Source organism: Bubalus kerabau, chromosome 23 (assembly GCF_029407905.1).
Source record: "Bubalus kerabau isolate K-KA32 ecotype Philippines breed swamp buffalo chromosome 23, PCC_UOA_SB_1v2, whole genome shotgun sequence".
In the NCBI taxonomy this organism is placed as follows: Eukaryota; Metazoa; Chordata; class Mammalia; order Artiodactyla; family Bovidae; genus Bubalus; species Bubalus kerabau.
In genome coordinates this window covers 14,741,284-14,763,275 of record NC_073646.1, presented here as the reverse complement: position 1 = coordinate 14,763,275, position 21,992 = coordinate 14,741,284, and the positions used below count along the sequence as shown (strand labels likewise).

The 21,992-nt window shown below is 42.9% G+C and overlaps 1 protein-coding gene across 1 annotated transcript in view; it reads left to right on the top strand.

The window, feature by feature from the left end:
- Positions 1 to 21,992, top strand: part of PDXDC1 (pyridoxal dependent decarboxylase domain containing 1) — a 55,699-nt gene that overhangs the window by 25,427 nt on the left and 8,280 nt on the right. Inside the window, exons 7-15 of the mRNA XM_055562606.1 lie at positions 1,861 to 1,929; positions 3,491 to 3,569; positions 9,095 to 9,179; positions 10,234 to 10,282; positions 10,425 to 10,526; positions 11,380 to 11,505; positions 14,680 to 14,730; positions 19,590 to 19,653; positions 20,839 to 20,927. Of these exons, the coding sequence (XP_055418581.1) occupies positions 1,861 to 1,929; positions 3,491 to 3,569; positions 9,095 to 9,179; positions 10,234 to 10,282; positions 10,425 to 10,526; positions 11,380 to 11,505; positions 14,680 to 14,730; positions 19,590 to 19,653; positions 20,839 to 20,927 (714 nt within the window). The remainder of the gene's footprint in view (positions 1 to 1,860; positions 1,930 to 3,490; positions 3,570 to 9,094; positions 9,180 to 10,233; positions 10,283 to 10,424; positions 10,527 to 11,379; positions 11,506 to 14,679; positions 14,731 to 19,589; positions 19,654 to 20,838; positions 20,928 to 21,992) is intronic.

Sequence of the window (21,992 nt, the reverse complement as noted above, 5' to 3'; positions counted from 1 at the left end):
GAGCCAGTCTAGAATTATTAGATCAAAGAGCATTACCCTTTTTTGGAGTTTATGAAAGCTTGATTAGGGTGCTACCTTGAGTCAAGAACTTGTTAAGCCTCTTGGCCAAGAACATTTTAAAGCAAAACCCATAGAATTGGAGGGATTGTCTTCTGTAAGATGGAGAAGTCCCCAGGAAGTTACATAGGGGAATCTCGGGAGTTGAGTTGATTCTGAACCTTGGTCACTGGTGGCAAGAAATTGTGTTCTCCTCTTCTCTGGAGGAGGGCATGGCAACCCACTGCAGTATTCTTGCCTGGAGAATCCCATCAACAGAGGAGCCTGACGGGGTATAGTCCATGGGGTTGAAAAAGAGTTAGACACGACTTGGTGACTAATCAGCAACAACAAATATTAACCTAAGTGGACTAAATCAGGTCGGCAATACAGAGTATTTTTACCCGTTTTCACATCAAAAAAAAAAAAAAAAAGAAATCGTGCCCTCTTCTTAAAGATATACAAAATGAGGAATTTTATAATACCTCTGTAGAAACATGAAACAGATTACTTATTGAATACTTGCTGTGAGCCAGGCTCTTAGGGGCTCAGAGCTATCTTGGGACAGCAATCGAGTCTTCAAAAAAATGTGTGAGGAAAAGTGGGAAAGGCAGGTGGCAGCCGCTCATGTTTTAAAAGTATGTACATGCTAATGTGCATATTTTTTTATACCTGGAAAAATACATATATATAAATACATTATATTTTTGCCTAGAAAATATCTGGAAAGTTCTATACTAACCTATTAACAGGGGTAATGTTAGTCACTCAGTTGTGTCCAACTCTGTGACTCTATGGACTGTAGCCCGCCAGGCTCCTCTGTCCATGGGATTCTCCAGGCAAGGATACTGGAGTGGATTGCCATTCCCTTCTCCAGGGGATCATCCCAGCCCAGAGATTGAACCTGGGTCTCCTGCATTGCAGGCAGATTCTTTCCTGTCTGAGCCATCAGGGAAGCCCAACAGTGACAGATTGTGGCTTAATTGGGGGGTCTGAGGGGTGGGGGGAATGAGACGACATTTTCACTTTTAATTTCTGTAATTATTTATCATGTGTTTTACTTGGGTTTCACTTTCATAATTTAGAGCAAAGATTCTTTACAGGAAAAAAAATGTGAATAAAATGCTCATTAAATTTTTGGTCTATAAAGGCTTACAAGTCTTAGTTATATAGAGCAATATGCTCAAATGTTAAAAAATTCCTAAAACATAATCTCCTTAAGGATTTGGAAGCTAAAAATGAAGAATATAAAATTTATTTGACAATTACTGTCTTTATAACACTGACTTCATTTCTCTTGAGATATGTACATCTGTTGGTCCATATTTATTGTTTTTTAGGAATGGGTGGGCCCATAAATACGTTTTTTCTTTGAATACCTTTAGGCAGTGTTATTTACCACTAATCCTTAGAGGGGAGATCCTAAATTACCCCCCAAAATGCTAAAGGCTCAGCTTGTTTCTCCATTTGGAAAAGTTTTTTGTTTTTTTGGCATATTCTAAAATACAGCAAAGATTAGGTACTCATTTAGAAGATGAGTTGATAGTTACTCATTCAATTGACTCATTTAGAAAATTTTACATTGTCTGTATGCTCTTAGAAGACAGCTCCTGGAAATTTACCACCCCACCCTCCTCCACCACATGATTTTTTTGGCTTGACTCTCTAGATATACTTTAACATCTATATATTTATAATATTAAGTGTTCCTAAGGGAGGGATTGTTTTAAAAGAATAATTGTGACTTAGAACCACATTCTTTTGGGGATGTAAGGGGATGGAGACAGAGGTCCTTCTTGTGAAGTTGCATGTTTCTTCCCACAGCTTGGCTTGCCCTTTCCCTGCTTGTGTCGAGTGCCCTGTAACACTGTGTTTGGATCCCAGCATCAGATGGTAAGCTCTGATGGTAAAGTTTATAATGGTAAAATATAGTGGTAAGCTCTGATGATAAGTTTATAAAATAAGAAAGAATTGTGTTTTGAAACTGTGTCTTCCTTTCAATCGTGGCTCTGTTCGCTGGGCTCCAGATAATTATTACCATTTTCATGGATTGCTTAGATCTTCCCATTGCCTAGTACATGCTTCCAGGTTTGAATGTCCACACAGGGTGACTGGCAGAAAGGTGAGCGGCACCTGGCTCTTAAAGAGTCTTATAATCACTGTATCACCTGCTTTAAGTAGAAACATGGAGTTCAATTAACCATCAGAAATTCCTTCTAAACCATTCTTTCAAATGGTTGTCACTGTTACCTGGATTTATGAATGGGCAGATTTTGAAAGTAAGGTTGTTTATCATAATCCTTGGGACTGGATTCTGCTTATTTTCAGACATACAGGTGGTAAGGCTTTCCATACTGAAGTCAGAAGCAGAAGGGATGGGTTTAGGATTCTGCATTTCTTTTTCAAGGTAGTTAGGTTTTCTGGTTTAGATACATCACTGAATAACATTCAGTTCAGTTCAGTCACTCAGTCGTAGTTGTGTCCTATGCTTTGTAACTGCATGGACTGCAGCACGCCAGGCTTCCCTGTTCATCACCAACTCCCGAAGCCTGCTCAAACTCATGTTCATTGAGTCGGTGGTGCCTCATCCACCTCATCCTCTGTCATTCCCTTCTCCCACCTTCAATCTTTCCCAGCATCAGGGTCTTTTCCAGTGAGTCAGTTCTTTGCATCAGGTGGCCAAAGTATTGGAGTCTCAGCTTCAGCATCAGCCCTTCCAATGAATATTCAGGACTGATTTCCTGTAGGATGGACTGATTTGATCTCCTTGCAGTCCAAGGGACTCTCAAGAGTCTTCCCTAGGGGACTTCCCTGGTGGTCCAGTGGCTAAGACTGATGTTTCCAATGCAGGTGGCCTGGGTTCAATCCCTGGTCAGGGAACTAGATCCCTATGCTGCAGCAAAAAAAAAAAAACACCGCGTGCTGCAACCAAGACTGCAGGAAAGAAAATAAACAGTTGTAGGCGGGGAAGGGGGGCAAAGAGTTGCAAAAAAAAAGGCTTTTCCAGCAACACAGTTCAAAAGCATCAATTCTTCGGCACTCAGCTTTCTTCATGGTCCAACTCTCATATCCATACATGACTACTGGAAAAACCATAGGTTTGACTAGACGGACCTTTGTTGGCATAACATTAGAGATACATTTTTGGCTGTTTTTGTAGTGGCAAGTGGCCAGTTTAAGAGAATTTTTAAAATCGTAAATGTTTTAAAGTAGAGAAATGTTGGTTTTGTGTATGTAGTTTCTAACTTTAATTTCATTTAACTGAGTTTTCTAGTTAATCTTCAAGTAAAATGATTTTGTTTTCTCATCTATAATTAGAGGGATAAAAAGGAAAATTGTGTACAAAAGAACTGATAAATTGTGAGAGTACCTGCTTCATTCAGAAGTTGCCATTTTTCCTTGTTCAGCTTTTATGCTGGTTGCCTCACGTTTCTGTCGTTTCTTTCAATCCCAGGATGTTGCCTTCCTGGAGAAACTGATTAAAGATGACATAGAACGAGGAAAACTGCCCTTGCTTCTGGTTGCAAATGCTGGTAGGTGTCATGAACCTGAATCTTCCATTTTGAACATACAAGATAGAGGATTGGAAAAAAAAAAGAAGATTGGTACTTAGCCTTAGAGAGATCCAGTCCTAAGAATGTGAGGTAGATGGTACCATGGTGAGAATTATAATAGTAAAATGTTGGTTTGTTTTGGGAGTTCTTGTTTGTGTGTATATACTTTTTCATTTAGGATGTAAGTGCTTTTCTACTCCATCATGTGCTTCCTTTCTAAATTGAATTTTTAAATGTCACACTTAAATCTCCACATTTGAGATAGCAAGTCAACTACCGCTTTCTGCTGTGCTCACCAAATTTTATTCAGCATTGTACTTCACGTTCTGGACAGTGCAGTAAGGCAAGAAAAATAATTATATGACATACATGACATGACAAAAATAGTTACATGACAGATTAGAGAGGAGAAATAAACTGTCTTTATTTATAGATGGCATGATTGTAAGATAGAAAGTCCTAAGGAAACCACGAAGAACAGCCATTGGAACTAATAAGCAAATCTATCAAGGTTGCAATGAACAATTGAAATTGAATTTTATTTTTTTTTTTTTTTTTTAATTTTATTTTATTTTTAAACTTTACATAACTGTATTAGATTTGCCAAATATCAAAATGAATCCGCCACAGGTATACATGTGTTCCCCATCCTGAACCCTCCTCCCTCCTCCCTCCCCATTCCATCCCTCTGGGTTGTCCCAGTGCACCAGCCCCAAGCATCCAGTATCGTGCATCGAACCTGGACTGGCAACTCATTTCATACATGATATTTACATGTTTCAATGCCATTCTCCCAAATCTTCCCACCCTCTCCCTCTCCCACAGAGTCCATAAGACTGTTCTATACATCACTGTCTCTTTTGCTGTCTCGTACACAGAGTTATTGTTACCATCTTTCTAAATTCCATATATATGCGTTAGTATACTGTATTGGTGTTTTTCTTTCTGGCTTACTTCACTCTGTATAATAGGCTCCAGTTTCATCCACCTCATTAGAACTGATTCAAATGTATTCTTTTTAATGGCTGAATAATACTCCATTGTGTATATGTACCACAGCTTTCTTAACCATTCATCTGCTGATGGACATCTAGGTTGCTTCCATGTCCTGGCTATTATAGACAGTGCTGCGATGAACATTGGGGTACTCGTGTCTCTTTCCCTTCTGGTTTTCTCAGTGTGTATGCCCAGCAGTGGGATTGCTGGATCATAAGGCATGTCTATTTCCAGTTTTTTAAGGAATCTCCACACTGTTCTCCATAGTGGCTGCACTAGTTTGCATTCCCACCAACAGTGTAAGAGGGTTCCCTTTTCTCCACACCCTCTCCAGCATTTATTACTTGTAGACTTTTGGATTGCAGCCATTCTGACTGGCGTGAAATGGTACCTCATAGTGGTTTTGATTTGCATTTCTCTGATAATGAGTGATGTTGAGCATCTTTTCATGTGTTTGTTAGCCATCTTTATGTCTTCTTTGGAGAAATGTCTATTTAGTTCTTTGGCCCATTTTTTGATTGGGTCATTTATTTTTCTGGAGTTGAGCTGTAGGAGTTGCTTGTATATTCTCGAGATTAGTTGTTTGTCAGTTGCTTCATTTGCTATGAAATTGAATTTTAAAGGCCATTCATAATAGCATCAAAAAACCCTTCATGGATAAAAGTAACAAAATAATGCAAGATATATACACTGAAAACTACAAAATGTTGCTGAGAGAAATTGAAGAAGACCCAAATAAATAGAACAGTGTGCCATAAACATGGGTTGAATGACTTGATATTATCTATCAAATTAATCTATATATTCAGCTCAATCCATATCAAAACCGTAGCAGACTTCCAATTTCTTATAGAAATGGATCAATTCAGTTCAGTCGCTCAGTCATGTCTAACTCTTTGCGACCCCATGAACTGCAGTATGCCAGGCTTCCCTGTCCATCACCAACTCCTGGAGCTTACTCAAACTCATGTCCATTGAGTTAGTGATGCCATCCAACCATCTCATCCTCTGTTGTCTCCTTCTCCTCCCACCTTCAATATTTCCCAGCATCAGAGTCTTTTCAAATGAGTCAGCTCTTCACATCAGGTGGCCAAAGTATTGGAGTTTCAGCTTCAGCATCAGTCCTTCCAATGAATATTCAAGACTGATTTCCTTTAGGATGGACCAGTTGGATCTCCTTGCTGATAGAAATGGATAAGCTGATTCTAAAATTTATATGGACATAAAATGGTCTAAGATGATGAAAATCATTGTGAAAAAGAACAGCACTGGAAGACCTACTTTGTCTGACTTTTAGAGTTACTATACAGGTGCAGATAAGACAGTGTGAGCTTAACCGAAGAAAATAGAGTTCAGAAATAGACTCACCCATAGAAATATGGTCACTTAGTTTTTTTTTTTTAACAAAGATGCCAAAGGTAATTGAAAAGGAAAAGGATAGTCTTTTTCCATCAGTGGTTTTGGAACAATTGGATATCAAATAGGAAAACTTGAACCTCAATCTTTACCACACTCTACATGCAGATGTTAATTGTAAATAGTTCATAAGCCTGAACATAAAAGCCAAAGCAGTAAAATTTCTAGAAGAACATAGTCTTTATGACCTTGACTGAGGACAGATTTCTAGGGACACAAAAGGCAGAACCATAATTGGGCTTTATCAAAAAGTAAAAGCTTTGCTGCCCAGGGAGCTATATTCAATATCTTGTAATAACCTTAATGGAAGAATCTGAAAAAGAATGACTTTGCTGTCAGGTGGCTGAGTGGCAAAGAATGCCAAGCAGGAGACAGGTTTGATCCCTGGGTCAGAAAGATCCCCTGGAGAAGGAAATGGCAACCCACTCCAGTATTCTTGCCTGGAAAATCCCATGGACAGAGGAACCTGGCGGGCTTCAGTCCATAGGGTCACAAAAGAGTCGGACATGACTTAGCGCCTGAACAATACCTGAAACTAACACAACACTGTAAATCAGCTATAATTTAATTAAGGGGGAAAAAAAAGCTTTTGCTATCCAAAAAAACATGTTTAAAAAAATGGAAAGGCAAGTAACAGACTAGGAGAAAATAGTGGCAAAACATTTTCCTGGCAAAGGACTCTATCCAAAATATACAAGTTTTTATAATTCAGTATTACAGATATAAATAATACCGTGTTTAGAGTGAACAAGAGATTTGAGTAGACACTTCACCAAAGAAATATATGAATGTATAAGTGCCGAAAAAAATGCTTAACATCATTAGTCATTAGAGAAATGCAAAGTAAAACCACAATGAGCTACTACTATACACCTGTTAGAATGGAGAATATAAAATAATACAGTGCCAAACACTAGTGAGAATGCAGAATAACTGAAACTCTTAGGCTGCTGAAGAGATGCAATGTTCTTACCTGAAAACAGCCCAGATTCCCCTCCCTTGGTGAATGAATAAATTGTAGGATAAACAAATCATGGGTTACTAAGCAGTAAATGAAAATAACTACTGATACACATATCAACATGGATGAATTTCAGAAGCATGCTAATTAAGTGCCAAAATCCAGACATAAAAGAAGTTACATAGTGTATGATCCATTTATATGAAACTCTAAGAAGATAAAATGACAGCAAAGAAAACAGATCACAGTTGTCTGGGGCCAGTGAGGAGTGGAGAGAAGAGTGAAACTTCAGGGGGAGATGAGGGAACTTTTGGGGTGATGCTGGTTACACACCGTATACATTTGTCAAAATTCATTGAATCGACTGAAGCAACTCAGCACACCACACGCACATAAATGAGTGGATTTTATTGTACATAAATTATACTTCAATCAGTGAAGTCGGTTATTTAAAAACAATAATAAACAGAAAAAGCATCCATCCACCTTGTTGCCACCAGAAAAACTGTCTCTTCTGCCTGATTTAGTGTATATATATTTAAATAGAAACAGAACCAATGTACTATCAATCACTTAACAAATGGGAGGGGCTTCAGTTTACATGCAGTTGAGTGACTTACCAGTGGGACCACATTGCGTTCCCCAGACCCCGCATCCCAGCGGTCAGCCAGCTGACATTGCCACAAGATGAAGAGAATGTGAATCTGGCCTCCAGTTGCTTAAACACAGCATTGTGCCTTATGTTTTGATGGCTCATGTGACCCAACCCATGCCTTGGCCTTTGATTTTGTTCTGGCTAAACCAAATGTGTCATTTAAGATTTTTTTTTTTAATTTGAGATGGGTTTGGGTTTGGGAGGTGGAGTTTTCAGCCTTTTCCTTGGCACAGCCCCTGCAAGAGAAGCACTTGTCTTAGTTGTGTTCCTTGAATCAGTTGGTGAAGATCTGAAATCTTACTAGGTGGCTTCTGCTAATTGGAAATTTAGGACAATTGGGAGCATGCTGACTCTTCATTTTACTCATGTTCTGTGAAGAGGGTCTTCCCAGCAAAGCCTGCCATGTAAATGTCACCAAAGGGGTGGGTCAACATGTGTAATGTGTTTAAGCTGACTTCAGAGTGCTTTCTAAATTTAAACAAAGAACCCCTCATACTGGGTTAAAAAAATTATATTATTTTTTATAGAAAGGGAAAGAAAGTGAAAGTTGCTCAGTCGTGTCCAATTCTTTGCGACCCCATGGACTGTAGCCTGCCAGGCTCCTCTGTCCATGAAATTCTCTAGGCAAGAATACTAGAGTGGGTTGCCATTCCCTTCTCCAGAGGATCTTCCCAACCCAGGGATCAAACCGAGGTCTCCCTCTATTTTTTATAGAGGACACATCTAAATAAAAATAACCCAGAAAGTGACAAAAAGTAAGGGGTATCTCGGGCAAGTGCTTTCCAGGTGGCATAGCGGTAAAGAATCTGCCAGTCAATGCAGGAGACACAAGAGACGAGTGTTCAGTCCCTGAGTTGGGAAGATGCCCTGGAGTAGGAAATGGCAACCCACTCCAGTATTCTTGCCTGGAGAAGTCCATGAACAGAGAGAGGAGCCTGGCGCGCTATAGTCCTGTGGGTCACAGAGAATCAGACACGACTGAGCACACACACACATCTTGGGCAAGTGCTGACAGAACAAAAGTACTATAGCAGGGTTGCTGTGAGATGAAATAGTCTCCATAGTGATAATTCATGGCATCTACTCAGAGATAATACATATAAATGCTTATGAATATAACTGAAATGTATAAAGGAAAAGTTGATAGAATACTGGTACAAATTGACAAACCCACAGTCTTGGTGGGAAACTTGAATATATTCTGAAACAACAGATCAAGTACATAGAAAATTAGTGTACATAGATATATAGAGAGAGGATTTAAATTGACAGCAAGCTTGATTTTTTATTTTTCAAAACTTGAATAATCCTTGCATAATCAGCTTGCAGTGGTTGATTTTAAGCCAGTTTACAAGGAAAATCTCAACAAAACAGATATATTACTTCTCTCAAAGGGAGATAATGTATATAGAAGCTTTTATCATGCTGTAAAGACTCAGGAAATATTTGTGTCCTTTCTTGGATGTTTTATCCTAGGAACTGCAGCAGTGGGGCACACAGATAAGATCGGGCGTTTGAAGGAGCTCTGTGAGCAATACGGCATATGGCTCCACGTGGAGGGGTAAGTGGAGGGGAGTGTGGGTCCTCGGTGGGCCTGCAGAGTGCCTGGGAGGAGCTCACTCTGTTGTCACATTTATCTCTAAGGACTCTTTGGTGAAGTGAAAGTGAAGATGCAAGTCACTCAATCATGTTCGACTCTGCGATCCCATGGTCTATACAGCCCATGAAATTCTCCAGGCCAGAATACTCTAGTGGGTAGCCGTTCCCTTCTCCAGGGGATCTTCCCAACCCAGTGATTGAACCCAGGTCTCCCACCTTGCAGGCATATTCTTTACCAGCTGAGCCACAGGGAAGCCCAAAGACTCTTTGGGTTGCAGATAATAAAGAGGTCTTATTGGCTCCCATAACTCAGACCAATGTTAGCATCAGCAGTAGCACCACGTTGGCTGACCTTCCTCCGTGGTGGCTCCGTCTGGAGCTAGATAGCCTTTCCTGTTCTGGTGCAGAGTAGCTGCAGCAACTCCAGCCGCTTTCCAGCTTTGCGTCCAGAGGGTCAGAAATCCTTCCAGGAGTCTCATGCTGAGCCAGTTGCTGTGGCCAGGGAAATGTAATTCTCTGATAGTTTAGGTGATTTCGAGGCTGAGGTCTCACAGAGGAGGTGGAAAGTGGATTCCCAGAAGGCTGCTGGAGTGCTGCAAAGACAAAAGGCGGGGAGGATGTGGGGCAGCCCTGGGGGTCCATTTCTAGCACATCATACGTACATGATGCTTTGCTTAATATTGTCCCTCTGGGAAGCGTGATGACTTGGATATAATACCTACCAAGATAGAAAGTAAGACACTTATTACACTAGATAAGTAGAAACCATCCCCTGAAACATTTTAATTAAAATGCATTTTCCAGGTTTTCCTGAAATTTGTATGATATATGTACCACATTTTATGTTGCTATTGCAAATGCTACCAACACAGCTGAAAGACATGTAAATGTCAGCGTGGAACAGCACAGCCCTGTTTTGTTTTTCTTTTTCTGGGGCGGGGGTGGGGGATAAGTACATACTTAGTGAATAAGCAGCAGTAAATAATTAGTTCTCAGGTCTGTGTTTTTTCTTCCAGTGTGAATCTGGCAACCTTGGCTCTAGGTTATGTCTCGTCTTCAGTGCTGGTATGTTGTTGATTTACTAGATACTGTGTTTTTAAGAAGGCATTTAAAATCACTTAACCCTGGATGGTTTTCATGCATGGAAGAGGGTGCTGGGTTGACTGGATCCTGGTAGTCTAACAGGAAGTTGTTCTCTCTGTGGTAGGCTGCAACCAAATGTGGCAGCATGACGCTGACTCCGGGCCCGTGGCTGGGTCTGCCAGCTGTTCCGGCCGTGACCCTCTATAAGCATGACGATCCTGCCTTGGTAAGCTTCCTCTCACTGGGAGGGACTAGGGAGTGGCGAGTAGTCATTGAGTCTGGGGGCAAAATACAGAAAAAGGAAAAAGTACATCTCTTCCTTAATGCTACATCTGTGATTTTTCATTAAAAAAATTTTTTTTACATAAGGGAAACTATGCCATATATTTTTTTTTCTATTTATTCTCCCCATACTTCCCCATGTGTATGAAAAACTTTTATCACTGTATAATATTCCATCATTTAAGTACCACAGTCATCCTCCATTTGTGAACTTTTAGGCTGTTTTCAAATTTTTGTTACTGAAATAATGAGCATCACTCGTGTTTCAAATTACTCCTTAGACTGGATTCCCACAGTGGAATTAAGATTATTTTAAGGCTCTTGATCCTCCACATTGTCTAAAAAGTTACAAAATGATGTAGTTCTTAAAAGCGTAGTGATGGTTCTTGTTAGTGAACCAGTTAGTGATAGGCAACTGTGAAATAAGTTTTCAGTGATTCTTAAACAGTTAAGCCTTGCTCATGTGTTTCTGGCCAAGTATTTGGGGATGCTCAGAACAGCCTTGGAAGGGGCTGCCTCTTGAGTGGCTAAGAGCCCCAGCTCTGGGATGAGCCTGTCTGGATTCTCATCCCGGCTTTGCCACATGTTAGCCACGGACCCTTGAAAAAAGCAAGGTCTCTGAGCCAAGTTGCCTAGAATACTTGGCTCATGGAGTTGCTTGATGATCAAATGACTAATGCAAGCCAAGTGCCTGCATAGCATCTGACACAAACTAAGTACGTAGTAAATGGAAAGTGGTTAGTTCTGCTATGCGATTTCATTGGCTTGAAGTAATAAACCTATATTGACTTTTTTAGACTTTAGTTTCCGGTCTTACATCAAATAAGCCAGCAGACAAGCTCCGTGCCCTGCCACTGTGGTTGTCTTTACAGTACTTGGGACTTGATGGGATTGTGGAGAGGATCAAGCATGCCTGTCAGCTGGTGAGTGGAAACCTGAAGTTCGCACAAGTCACAGATGCTCCATGGCAGAAACAGAAAAATCCTTCACTGATTTACCCTGCCTTCAATACCTCATTGTCTGGATTTCCCTTCTCATAAGCAAGCAGACTAATTGTCCTGCATATATAGGTTTCTTGTTCAAAGTTCTGGGAGAGACTGCTGGGGCTGTCCCAGCATTTGTGTCCAAATGAAATCAGATTAAAATGAATGCCGCTGTCAGCATGGGGGAGAAAAGAAGTCACGGTGACATCCAAGGAGTGGAGGAGGATGCGGAGGCTGGGATAAGCATTCCACTTGACCGACCGACTCTTGAGGGTAAAAGAATAGGATGGCTGGGGGAGTAAGGCTGGCATGGATATTTTTAACACCCGCTGGCTTGGGCTCCCAAATTGCAAAGCTTTAGGGACAGTTCTAATTCTCTGTTTGAGGTGTTCTAATTGTGAAAGCTATATAATTATGTTGCAGTTCAGAAAACAAAAAATGCCTTATGTACGCAGTTTTTGAGAGCTGAGTTCTACCTAAGTCTACAGCATGATGTCACCTTTCTGTCCCTCTGATTTCCCACCTGTAAAATAGAGGTGATGATGTAATGAAAGATTGTCATGAGGACTTAGTGAGTTCGTACAGGTAAAGCTCTCACAGTAGGGCCTAATCATATGGTAAGGTATGCAGATAGTTTTAAAAATAAATCTTTGTTTTCCCTGGTTGAGGAGCTAAGATCCTGCATGCTGCATGGGTGCAGCCAAAAACAGGAAAAAATAAATCTTTCTTTTAAATATATTATTGGAATTCGTACATCTTTGTGTCATTTTTATATTTAAGAAAAATTAGTATTTTCATATTACTGTAATAGGGGTCCTGTTATAATAGGATATTTTAACATGAGTTTCTAATGAAATATAAACATTCTAAATTAAGTAGTTTCATTTTTACATTAAGTAATATTAAGATTCATGCTCATTATGTTTACAGAAGCCATTTTTTAAAATATTTTCTCATGGGGCTCTTGGCTCTCATCTTGAGGTTTGGTTCTTCGGAAGGAGAAGCCTTCATTGCCATGGTAACTTAGTTTGGGGAAGGTTGGGGCACTCCAGGGAGAGGTGTTCAGCTCCCTTTGGTTTACAGAGTACAAGAGAATAATGATGACATTAGCCACCAGACACTTGAGGTCCCTGCACTCTGGCATCTACCTGCCAGCAGACACCACAGTGCGTCGCAAACCCTCCTGAGGCCTGGCCTCCGCTGCTGACTCATGTAGCTAAAAACGCATGTGTGAAAAGTCCACAGAGGTTCAGCAGGTGTGGTCTCCCATGTCCCGTCCTGCCTTGTAGTCCACACCAGGCCTCACATTCCCTGAGCAAAAATCAGTGTCCTCCTCCTCTTTTTCTTCCTTTTTCTCCTCTTTGTCTTCATGGGAAGCAGTTCCAGAGCGTTTACACTCAGTGCCAACCACTATGTGGCACCAGGGGGCACCGTGGATGCAGGCTCTCATTTGGTCTCTGCAGCTCCCCCAAAATATAAGGTCCAGTGATAGCATATTAAGAATTAGTTTCCAGGACTTCCCTGGTGGTCTGGTGGTTAAGATTCTGCGCTTCCACTGCAGGAGCCTCAGTTTCGATCCCTGGTCAGGGAACTAAGATCCTGCATGTCACTCAGCATGGCAAAAAAAAAAAAATTGCTACAGTAATATTGACTATATTCCCCATGACTTATTTTTTAACAATTGCAAGTTTGTACTTTTTACCTTTTGAGTCCCTTCACCGACCTCCCCCAGCCACCACCTGTAGCAGAGACCAGTCTTCTCTCTATCAGCTTTGTTTCATTTTAGATTTTACATGTGAGATCATACAGTATTTGTCTTTGTTTGAATTATTTCACTTGGAGTAATGCCCTTAAGGCCCACCCGTGTGTGCATGCTAAGATGCTCAGTTGTGTCCGACTCTTTGTGACCCTAAGGACTGTAGCCCTTCAGGCTCCTCTGTCATGGGAACTCTCCAGGTAAGAATGTGGCAGTGGGTTGCCATGCCCTCCTCCAGGGGATCTTTCCAACTCAGGGATTGAACGCTTGTCTTTATGTCTCCTGCATTAGCAGGTGGGTCCTTTATCACTAGCACCAGCTGGGAAGCCCTAAGGTCCACCCATGTTGTTGCAAATGACAAGCTTTAGTTCTTTTTTTATGGTTGATTATTTCCCGTTGTGTGCGTGTGTGTGTATTATTATATGCCGTAACATCTTAACTCATTCATCCTTTGATGGATGCTTAGGTTGTTTACATATCTTGGCTATTGTAAATAATGCTGAAGTGAACATACCTTGTCAAATTAGTATTTTCCTGTTCTTCAGTGCAGATAGCCCACGTGGAATTGCTGGATCATATGGTGGTTCTATTTCTCATTTTTTGCGGAAGCTCCATATGTTTTCCACGGTGGCTGCGCCAATTTACATTCCAACCAAGGGTGCACAGGGTTCCTTTTCCTCCATGTTCTTGTGAACACTTGTCGTTTCTTGTCGTTTTGATGACAGCCGTTCTCCCAGGTGTGCAGCGACATCGCATTGTGGTTTTGATTTGCATTTCCCTGATGATTAGCGATGTTGAGCATCTTTATCCTTCCATGTGCCTCTTGCCTGGAAAAATGTCTATTCAGGTCTTCTGTCCATTTTCTAATTGGGATAGTTTGGGTTTTTGCCATTGAGTTGTGTGAGTTCTTCATACACTTTGGATTTTAACGCCTTATTAAGTAAATGATTTGCAGATATTTCCCCCGTTCCATAGGCTGCCTTTTCATTTGTTGATGACTTCCTTTGCTGTGCAGAAGCTTTTTAGTCTGATGTAGTCTGCTTGCTTAATTTTGTTTTTGGTGCCTTGCACTCAGTATTTTTTGAATGAATGAATGACCTCTATGTTGCTAACATGACAAATTCACATATATCTAATTAGAAAAAGCTTTTCTGGAATCACTAAATGTAATTGTAACTGGCATATTGGGGAATATTTGCAGATGTTGAAATGGAAAAATTGGCAGCCAAATTTAGAAATCATCAAGTCGCAGATGGCTTTATCTGCCCAAGATCCTTATTTGCAGACTTGCAAAGACCCTTATGAAAACTACTTCTTAATATGAAATTACATGAAACTGTTTTTTTTGTCATTTGCAGAGTCAACGATTGCAAGAAAGTTTGAAGAAAGTGAACCACATCAAAATCTTGGTACAGTATATAATTTGGTCTGTCTCTTACAGTCAGTAACTTTTACCTTCAGTGACTTAGCATGATTTTCTCCAGATTTGGTGCATGTGCATGGAATTGTGCAGCTCCAGTTAACCACCATTCTTTGGGAAAGTCATACATGTCCCGATGACCTAATTCTGCAGTTAGCAGAAAGCCTAGAAATTTGCCCCATACACTGTTTGAACACCTACAGTGCTTTTCAAATAGTCCATTCACAGTTTTTATTCTATTAAAATTTAAAATTGCACAAAGATGTAATAAGCACCATTGATTTCACCTGTCCAGGGATTTTTAGAACACCCGTCTTCCTCAAGTGGAAAATCGTTTTGTCTCTCAAGAGTGCTTTGGGCCACTCTTTGTGAAGCCCTCTGATCCCAGAGAGCATTTGCATGAAGGGGCTTTTCTTTGACAATTCTACAGGGTATAGTTAACTTTAAAACTAACATTTGAGTTTATTTGGGGTTCAAGTGAGTGCAGTTTGTGTCCACTTTAGTACATGGTTTGGTTTGAGTGCTGATCAGGGGCTGCTCCCCTCACTGCCTTCTGAGTAGGAGCTGGGAGCTACTCACTTGACCTGAGGTGACTCCAGTCCTAGCTTGGAAGGGGATAGTGGCCCCACCGGAGAAGCAGAGGATCAATGTAAGTCAGGAGACTTGGGTTCCAGTTTCAGCCGTGCCACAGGGGCCCTGTGACACTGACTCATTCTGTTAACCTCCCAAGCCTGTGAGCTCAGCTGTCGGTGAAGGTATGTTGGTTGGACACTCTTGATTGCAAACAGAGAGACTAAATTATGGACTGGAATGAGCACGCTGGTGGGTTACAGGCAGTGCTGGGCCTGTGTATTTCCTGTCGCTCCTTTGCTGAGCCCTCTTGGGCTCCTCCTCACTCCTCTCCTTCCTCATTCTCCTGCAAACCAGGAGGAGCTGATGTTGCTCACTAATTGCCAGCTGGTTTGGACTTCTTTGTAAGGCCACATACAGCCCAGGCATAACCCTGTTCCTTTCCTCCTTCCAATGGCTGGGACAGTCACTGGCAAACACCATGAGGCACTGTGGCCTGTCAGTAGTCCACCGTCGTCGCCGTCATCATCTTCCTGTCAGTAATCCACCGTCGTCATCGTCACCAGCACCACTGCAGCTCCTGTTTGTGACATGCTTACTGTGTAGCACGCGTGATACTAAGTCCCCCTTCCATGCCTGTTTCATTTAACTGTCACAGATCTCCTTTGTACATGCTGTTCCCCATACCTGGAAACACTATTCCCCTTAATTCTTCTCATTACCAATTTCTTATCCTTCAGATCTTAGTTCCCAAATATCACCTCTTCAGAGAGGCTCACCCCACCCCACCAGAGTAACACCCACCACTATCCATCACTCTCTGTGCTCTGGGTTTTCTCCTTCATCATTATTACTGCCTGAAATTGTGGGCTGTGTTTGTTCCTTGTCTGTTTTTGTCTGGAGAAGCCTTGTAAAGGCAAAGACTTTTGTCTGTTCATGACTTTATATCCTACGCCTAGTGTGGTACCTGGCATACAATAGGTGTTCAAGTGTGGATAAATACACAGACTCTGTGAGTTGGACGCAGTGGTTATTCCTTTTTTTTACCTGGGGAGGAAGCTAAAGCACAGACAGGATAAGGAAGTGGTGAAGCAGCGTAGAGCTGGGGTGCACTCTCAAAGCCTGTGTCCTCCGCCAGTGGACCCTCTGTCTCAGGGTAGTTAGAGGAGAATGGATTCGTCTGCCTCGGTGGCTCGTTAGGAGGGGCGTATCAGCTAACGTATGGGAAGGCAGAATGGAGGCCGTCAGGCACCATAAGGTGGAAGTGATTATTGTCTTCTGCTCCTTGCTACAGCCTTTGTCTGGTGCTTTCATAGGTGCTGACTCGTGAACCCTCACAGTAAGCCTCTGGGGTCGAGCGGCAGTGTCTGTTTCTGTGGCTCAAATGAGCTGTGTGTCGAGTCCCAGAACTAGTATGTGGCAAAGCCAGGACTTGACCCCAGGGTATCTCAGGAAAGCTTCTCTGCTGCATAGCCGCTCCCTTCTCCCAGCGCCCACGACCTTCTTCCTTCCCATCTGGAGGGCCCTTTAGGAGCCTCTCCCATTGCAGAAACAAGGACCCACTTCCCCAGCTCAGCACCTCCAGCGCCAGGGCCAGGGGTGGCACTCGCAACCCACTTTTGCAGGGTGCCAGTTCAGTCTCCTCGGCAACTGCGTTCTGATAAGGCTGCTGTTTTACTGGCCTCTTATCAAGCACTTGGAGTGGATTCTAAAGTCGGCCTGTGAGGGGAAACTCTCACACTGCCACCATTACGCCCGAGAATTCCAGAATGCCTCCGTGGGACTGAGCATCGTTTCATGTTTATATCCTTATTGTTCTGCCACTTTGACCATGATACATCTAAGTGAGGGTTTTTTTTTTCAGTCCTGTTTGGGACTTGTGCTGATTTAACATGAGGATTCTTCTTTTTTTTTAATCCCGTACAGTTAATTTTTTCAGATATGTCATCCCTTCGAGAACACCAGCGAGCTGCATACTGAACCTGTCACTCCACCCCCATCAGTCTCTTGGACGCCTCCATCTCTCTCTCTCTCTGCCTTCTGGTGCCTCCCTTCAGATCCTTCTTTGAGTTCAGTCATTTATTCTTGAGCAGCGTCTCATCTGCTGTGTAACCCATTCACTGAGCTTTTTACTTCCAGTGACCTCTTTCATTCTGCAATATTCTTTTCAGTTCTTTTTCAAGTTATTCTGTTTTATAATCATCTTTTAAAGCAAGGATTCTGGTCCTTTGTCTCTGTGTTTAAACACCGTGATCGCCATGTGTTTCCGATGGCTGTTCCAGTCTCGGTTTTGGGGCCACATATCGTCCTCTCAGTTGTGTCTGCTGACTCTTGCTTCCTGTGTTACATAATTTTTATGTTACAAGTGAGATTTTTTTCTCTCGTATGACTTGCCAGGGTCCATTTATTTATGTTGGTTTCCCAGCTTTAGGAGTCCCACAGGGGACGTCACACACAGGTGCAGAACACACCTGATGTTTTCTTCTCATGAAAGAATTTTTTGTGTCTCTCTGCAGAGCCTTAGGCAGAGTGAAGCTTTCTTACTGATCAGTGGGTGAAGTTTTTCTCTCTTTTCGTGAAGAGCATTTTTCAAGGGTCCTGGCTTTATGTAAACTAAGCACTACCCCTCACATGGGCTTAAAAACCCACGACCTTAGATGTTAATGCTAAGTTCCAGGCCCCATCTGTGCTCCCCTCCCCCCAGGCCCTGCAGCTCAGCTTACAATATTCTTTCTGTTTTCTCTTATTTCCGGATTCACCTGTTTTGTGAGCCTAACAATGATTTGAACTTTTTTTGGTTATTGATTACATTTAATCAAGCATTTCAGGTATTTAGAATTGATGACTTCAGTATTGGCTTGGTCTACCATGTGGCCAGAACCAGAATTCTACATATATAGCCCTGTACAGTATTTCTTATGCACACTGACATTGAGGCCACTGGGCTCAAAAAAGTAAGAAACAGAAGACTAGAGAAGTCTTGGCACTCAAACTCTACCTTGTTCTGAAAATAGGAATGTAGAGTTTTGTCACTTTGTTACCATTTACTTTTTATGCTTACTCCATTCTATATAAATATTAAACCACTCTGACTTTAAAGATAACAGATTTATTTGTTTATGTGAAAATTAAAAGAGATAGTAGATATGAAAGCACAAGAATTGACTCCATAAATAATTGGCAGATTCAAATCTACCTGTTGCTTAATCGGACTCACACACATTTTCCCTTTGAACAGCTTAGTGGGGAAGGTCTTGGGCCTGTCTCCCCAGTTAGCATGTCCTGGCGTGGCCCTACCAGCGCCTTGGGAAATAGGTTTCAAGACTAGAATTGTAGTGCTGGAGTTGTTGAATGCTTGGGGAGCCCCTCTCCCTCTACCCCCACCCCCTCCTCCAACACGACCGTCTGTCGAGGGCATTGACGCTCCCTCTGTGTCCTGCCCCCAAGGGGAAGCTGACGGCTGACTGTGCATTTGTTCAGTGGAGAACAGGCAACCTCGGGCTGGGCAGTCAATGCAGTGGCCGTCTTCATCTGTTAGGAAATCTGTTAGTGAAGATGGTTGCCTGATGCCTGTCCTGAATGTAAGTATCACTTCGGTGATTTAGAGAAACACAGCCTCAGTTCTAGACTGCGGTTATCCACACGCCAGCAGGACTTGCCTTCTGTTCAGCAAGTTTCACACGATGAGTACAGGATGAGTAGGAAAGGCTCCAGTCAGTCCTGGTTGCGGTGGCCTCACTTCTGGATTCTTGAAAGCTTGGACTCTCTCACTGATTCTAGTGCCACTTTTTTCTTGCCTTTCTTGATCTTTCGTGTTGGACCCATGTTTATCCATAACCATCAAAAATTTCCTTTTGCTTCTCAGTGTACCAGTGGCACATATTATAATGTATTCTCAGGACTGGCTTATAATTATTTCTAAGAATTTTACTAAACCTTTGATTTTTGTTTCTCTAGCAACTGAAATTAACCTTTGAACTTGATGTGGTTTTTTTGCTGTGGCGGTGGTGGTGGTTGGGTTTTTTGGTTTGTTTTCTTGGTTTTGGTGTTTTGGTTTTTTTCCTGCTGCGCAGCTTGTGGTATCTTAGTTCCCTGATCAGAGACTGAACCAGGCCCTGGCAGTGGGAGCGCTGAGCCCTAACCACTGGGCCACCAGGGGATTCTTTTTGCATGCTTTCTAAGGGCAACATCTGCAGCCAAATTTCCAGGCCCACCGTTTGACTTTGTAGGTGTTTGGAATTTACTATCACTTGGTAATAACTGGATTCCATGTTTCAGGTGGAAGATGAGCTCAGTTCCCCAGTGGTGGTATTCAGATTTTTCCAGGAACTACCGGGCTCTGGTAGGTGATTTTTAAATGAGGGTTATTTTTCTGAGTGTAAGGGCTTTGAGTGTTAAATGACTTCAAGTTAACTAGGTAGTCCAAAATATTTTTATTGCTAAAATTTTGTCATCATTGCAAAAAAATGTAATAAGGTTCACAAGAATTCCAGGCCTATTTGCCTTAGCACTTTACTGACAGTTTGCTGTGATTAAACCAGTGGTTTCCAAACGCCAGTCCCTGGACCACTGCTGGAATGAAGGAGAGAGAGTCTCTTGAAAACAGAATTTGGGGCCCTCCTTCCTAAGTGTTTTGATTCAGTAAGCGGATTCAAGAATCTCTATTTGTAAATAATGTCCCAAAGGTGCCCTGCTTAGTCCAAGGCTCTCTCAGGTGTCACCCAACAGCCATGGACCCCATTCCAGACCGTTCTCCACTTCCTGTCACCCCCTTGCCCATAGCCTGCGTGTCTTCCCGTGCCCAATGGATGAGGTCCAGGCTCTGGACCAGGCCTCACGCAGCCTGCGAGTCCAAGCCCTCCCCTTCTCTCCGCCTTCCTCTTCTTGCTCACTGTGCTTCGGTCAGACTGGTCTCCTCTGAGGCACCGCTGCCCCCCTCGTCCTCCTGGCTCCTGCCCGCCTTCAGGTCCCCGCAGTGCCCACCCCCTCGTGGAGCCTTCCCTGCCTGTCCTGTCTGAGGTGACTGACTCCCTCATGTCGTTTCAGAGCCTCACCTTCTTTCAAGGCCCTGACAACAGTATTTAGTGATTTCATTTCTTTATGCTGTTTCTCCTGTAGAACATAAGCGCCAGCCTGACAAAAGCCTTGTCTGCCTCATATCCTAACCCCAGGCCCTGCACAGCGCCTGGCACGAGCAGGCACCTTGACCGTTTATCGCAGGAGGCCCGTTGCATTGTGAGGCCTGGCGTGCTGCTGGGCCGACTCCCCTGCACAGGGCTCAGTGCTTGTGGACTAGTTGGTGACTTATCATTTTTATGCTTTGATTTCTGCTCAGAATTCCTTGAGGGAGAAAATGTGTTAATGAAATTAAGAATTACATTTGTATAAATAGATGTGAGCGTGTTGGTCTTCACAGGACTTGAGACTTTTCTCTCAGGTTCACGTTGGGCACTAAGTGAGCCGGGGCGGGGGGTTGCTGTAGTTGGCTGTGTTTCTGAGAGGCAAACCCCTTTGTGTTTTGTGTCAGACCCAGGACTTAATGCCATCCCAGCGCCCAGCGCTGCCCCTTCAGCCGTCGCCCGGGAGAGGCACTCCTGTGATGCCCTGAACCGCTGGGTAAGAACGCTGTCACGTGCCCTTCGTGCTGCGTCTGGATGGTTGGGATAATGCATGGTCACCTCTAGGAAGGCAGAAATTCACAGGGGAGCCCCTGTGAAGCGTGGGGCTTTGTCCTGGGCTTCTTAAGCAAAAACCATGGCCCCAGAGGCTGCACAAGTTCTGGCAGGTCCTATCAGCACTGTTCCCACAGGTTCTTCACGGAACCGTTTCTCTCCTTCCCTGTAAGGGTGAATGACAGCAAGCCAAACCTGGCCTGCGGTCCAGGCACTGTGGAGCTCTGCTGATCCCAGAAGGCACATGAAGCCTACCCTGCATGCCTTCGGTGGGGCACTTTGCTTTGGCTGTCTTTTGACACTGAAATCATGGGATGATTTCAGTATAAAGAATATTCTAAACAATGTAAAGGTGTTCATCAGAGCAGCACCAACCCTAGCAAAACCTCAGACATGCCCCCAGTGGTTAGGACTCAAGAGCTTCCACTGCACAGGCCCATTCAGTCCCTGGATGGGAAGCTAAGATCCTGCATGCTGCAAAGGGTAGCCTAAAAAAAAAAAAATTGAAAGAGTTGACTCATTGGAAAAGACTCTGATGTTGGGAGGGATTGGGGGCAGGAGGAGAAGGGGATGACAGAGGATGAGATGGCTGGATGGCATCACTGACTCGATGGACGTGAGTCTGGGTGAACTCCGAGAGTTGGTGATGGACAGGGAGGCCTGGCGTGCTGCGATTCATGGGGTAGCAAAGAGTCGGACACGACTGAGCAACTGAACTGAATTGAACCTAGGTGTTCGGGTGAATAAGGTACACCCATACAGTGAAGTTCAGAACAGCCAGTATAAACCGTGTAGCTGCATGTTCATGGCAGAAGGGAAATGGTCACTGTGAATTGCATGGAAAAATGCAGCTTACTATGCAGCATGTAGTATATCCTGTTTCACAACAGCAACGGAAGAAACAGACTCCCATGCACAGAAGATGGGGGAGGGTTATACCATATGTCAACAATCAGTAGGTGTTTCTCAGTGGTGTATTGTGGGTACGTTTTTGTTTTGTTTGTTTTGG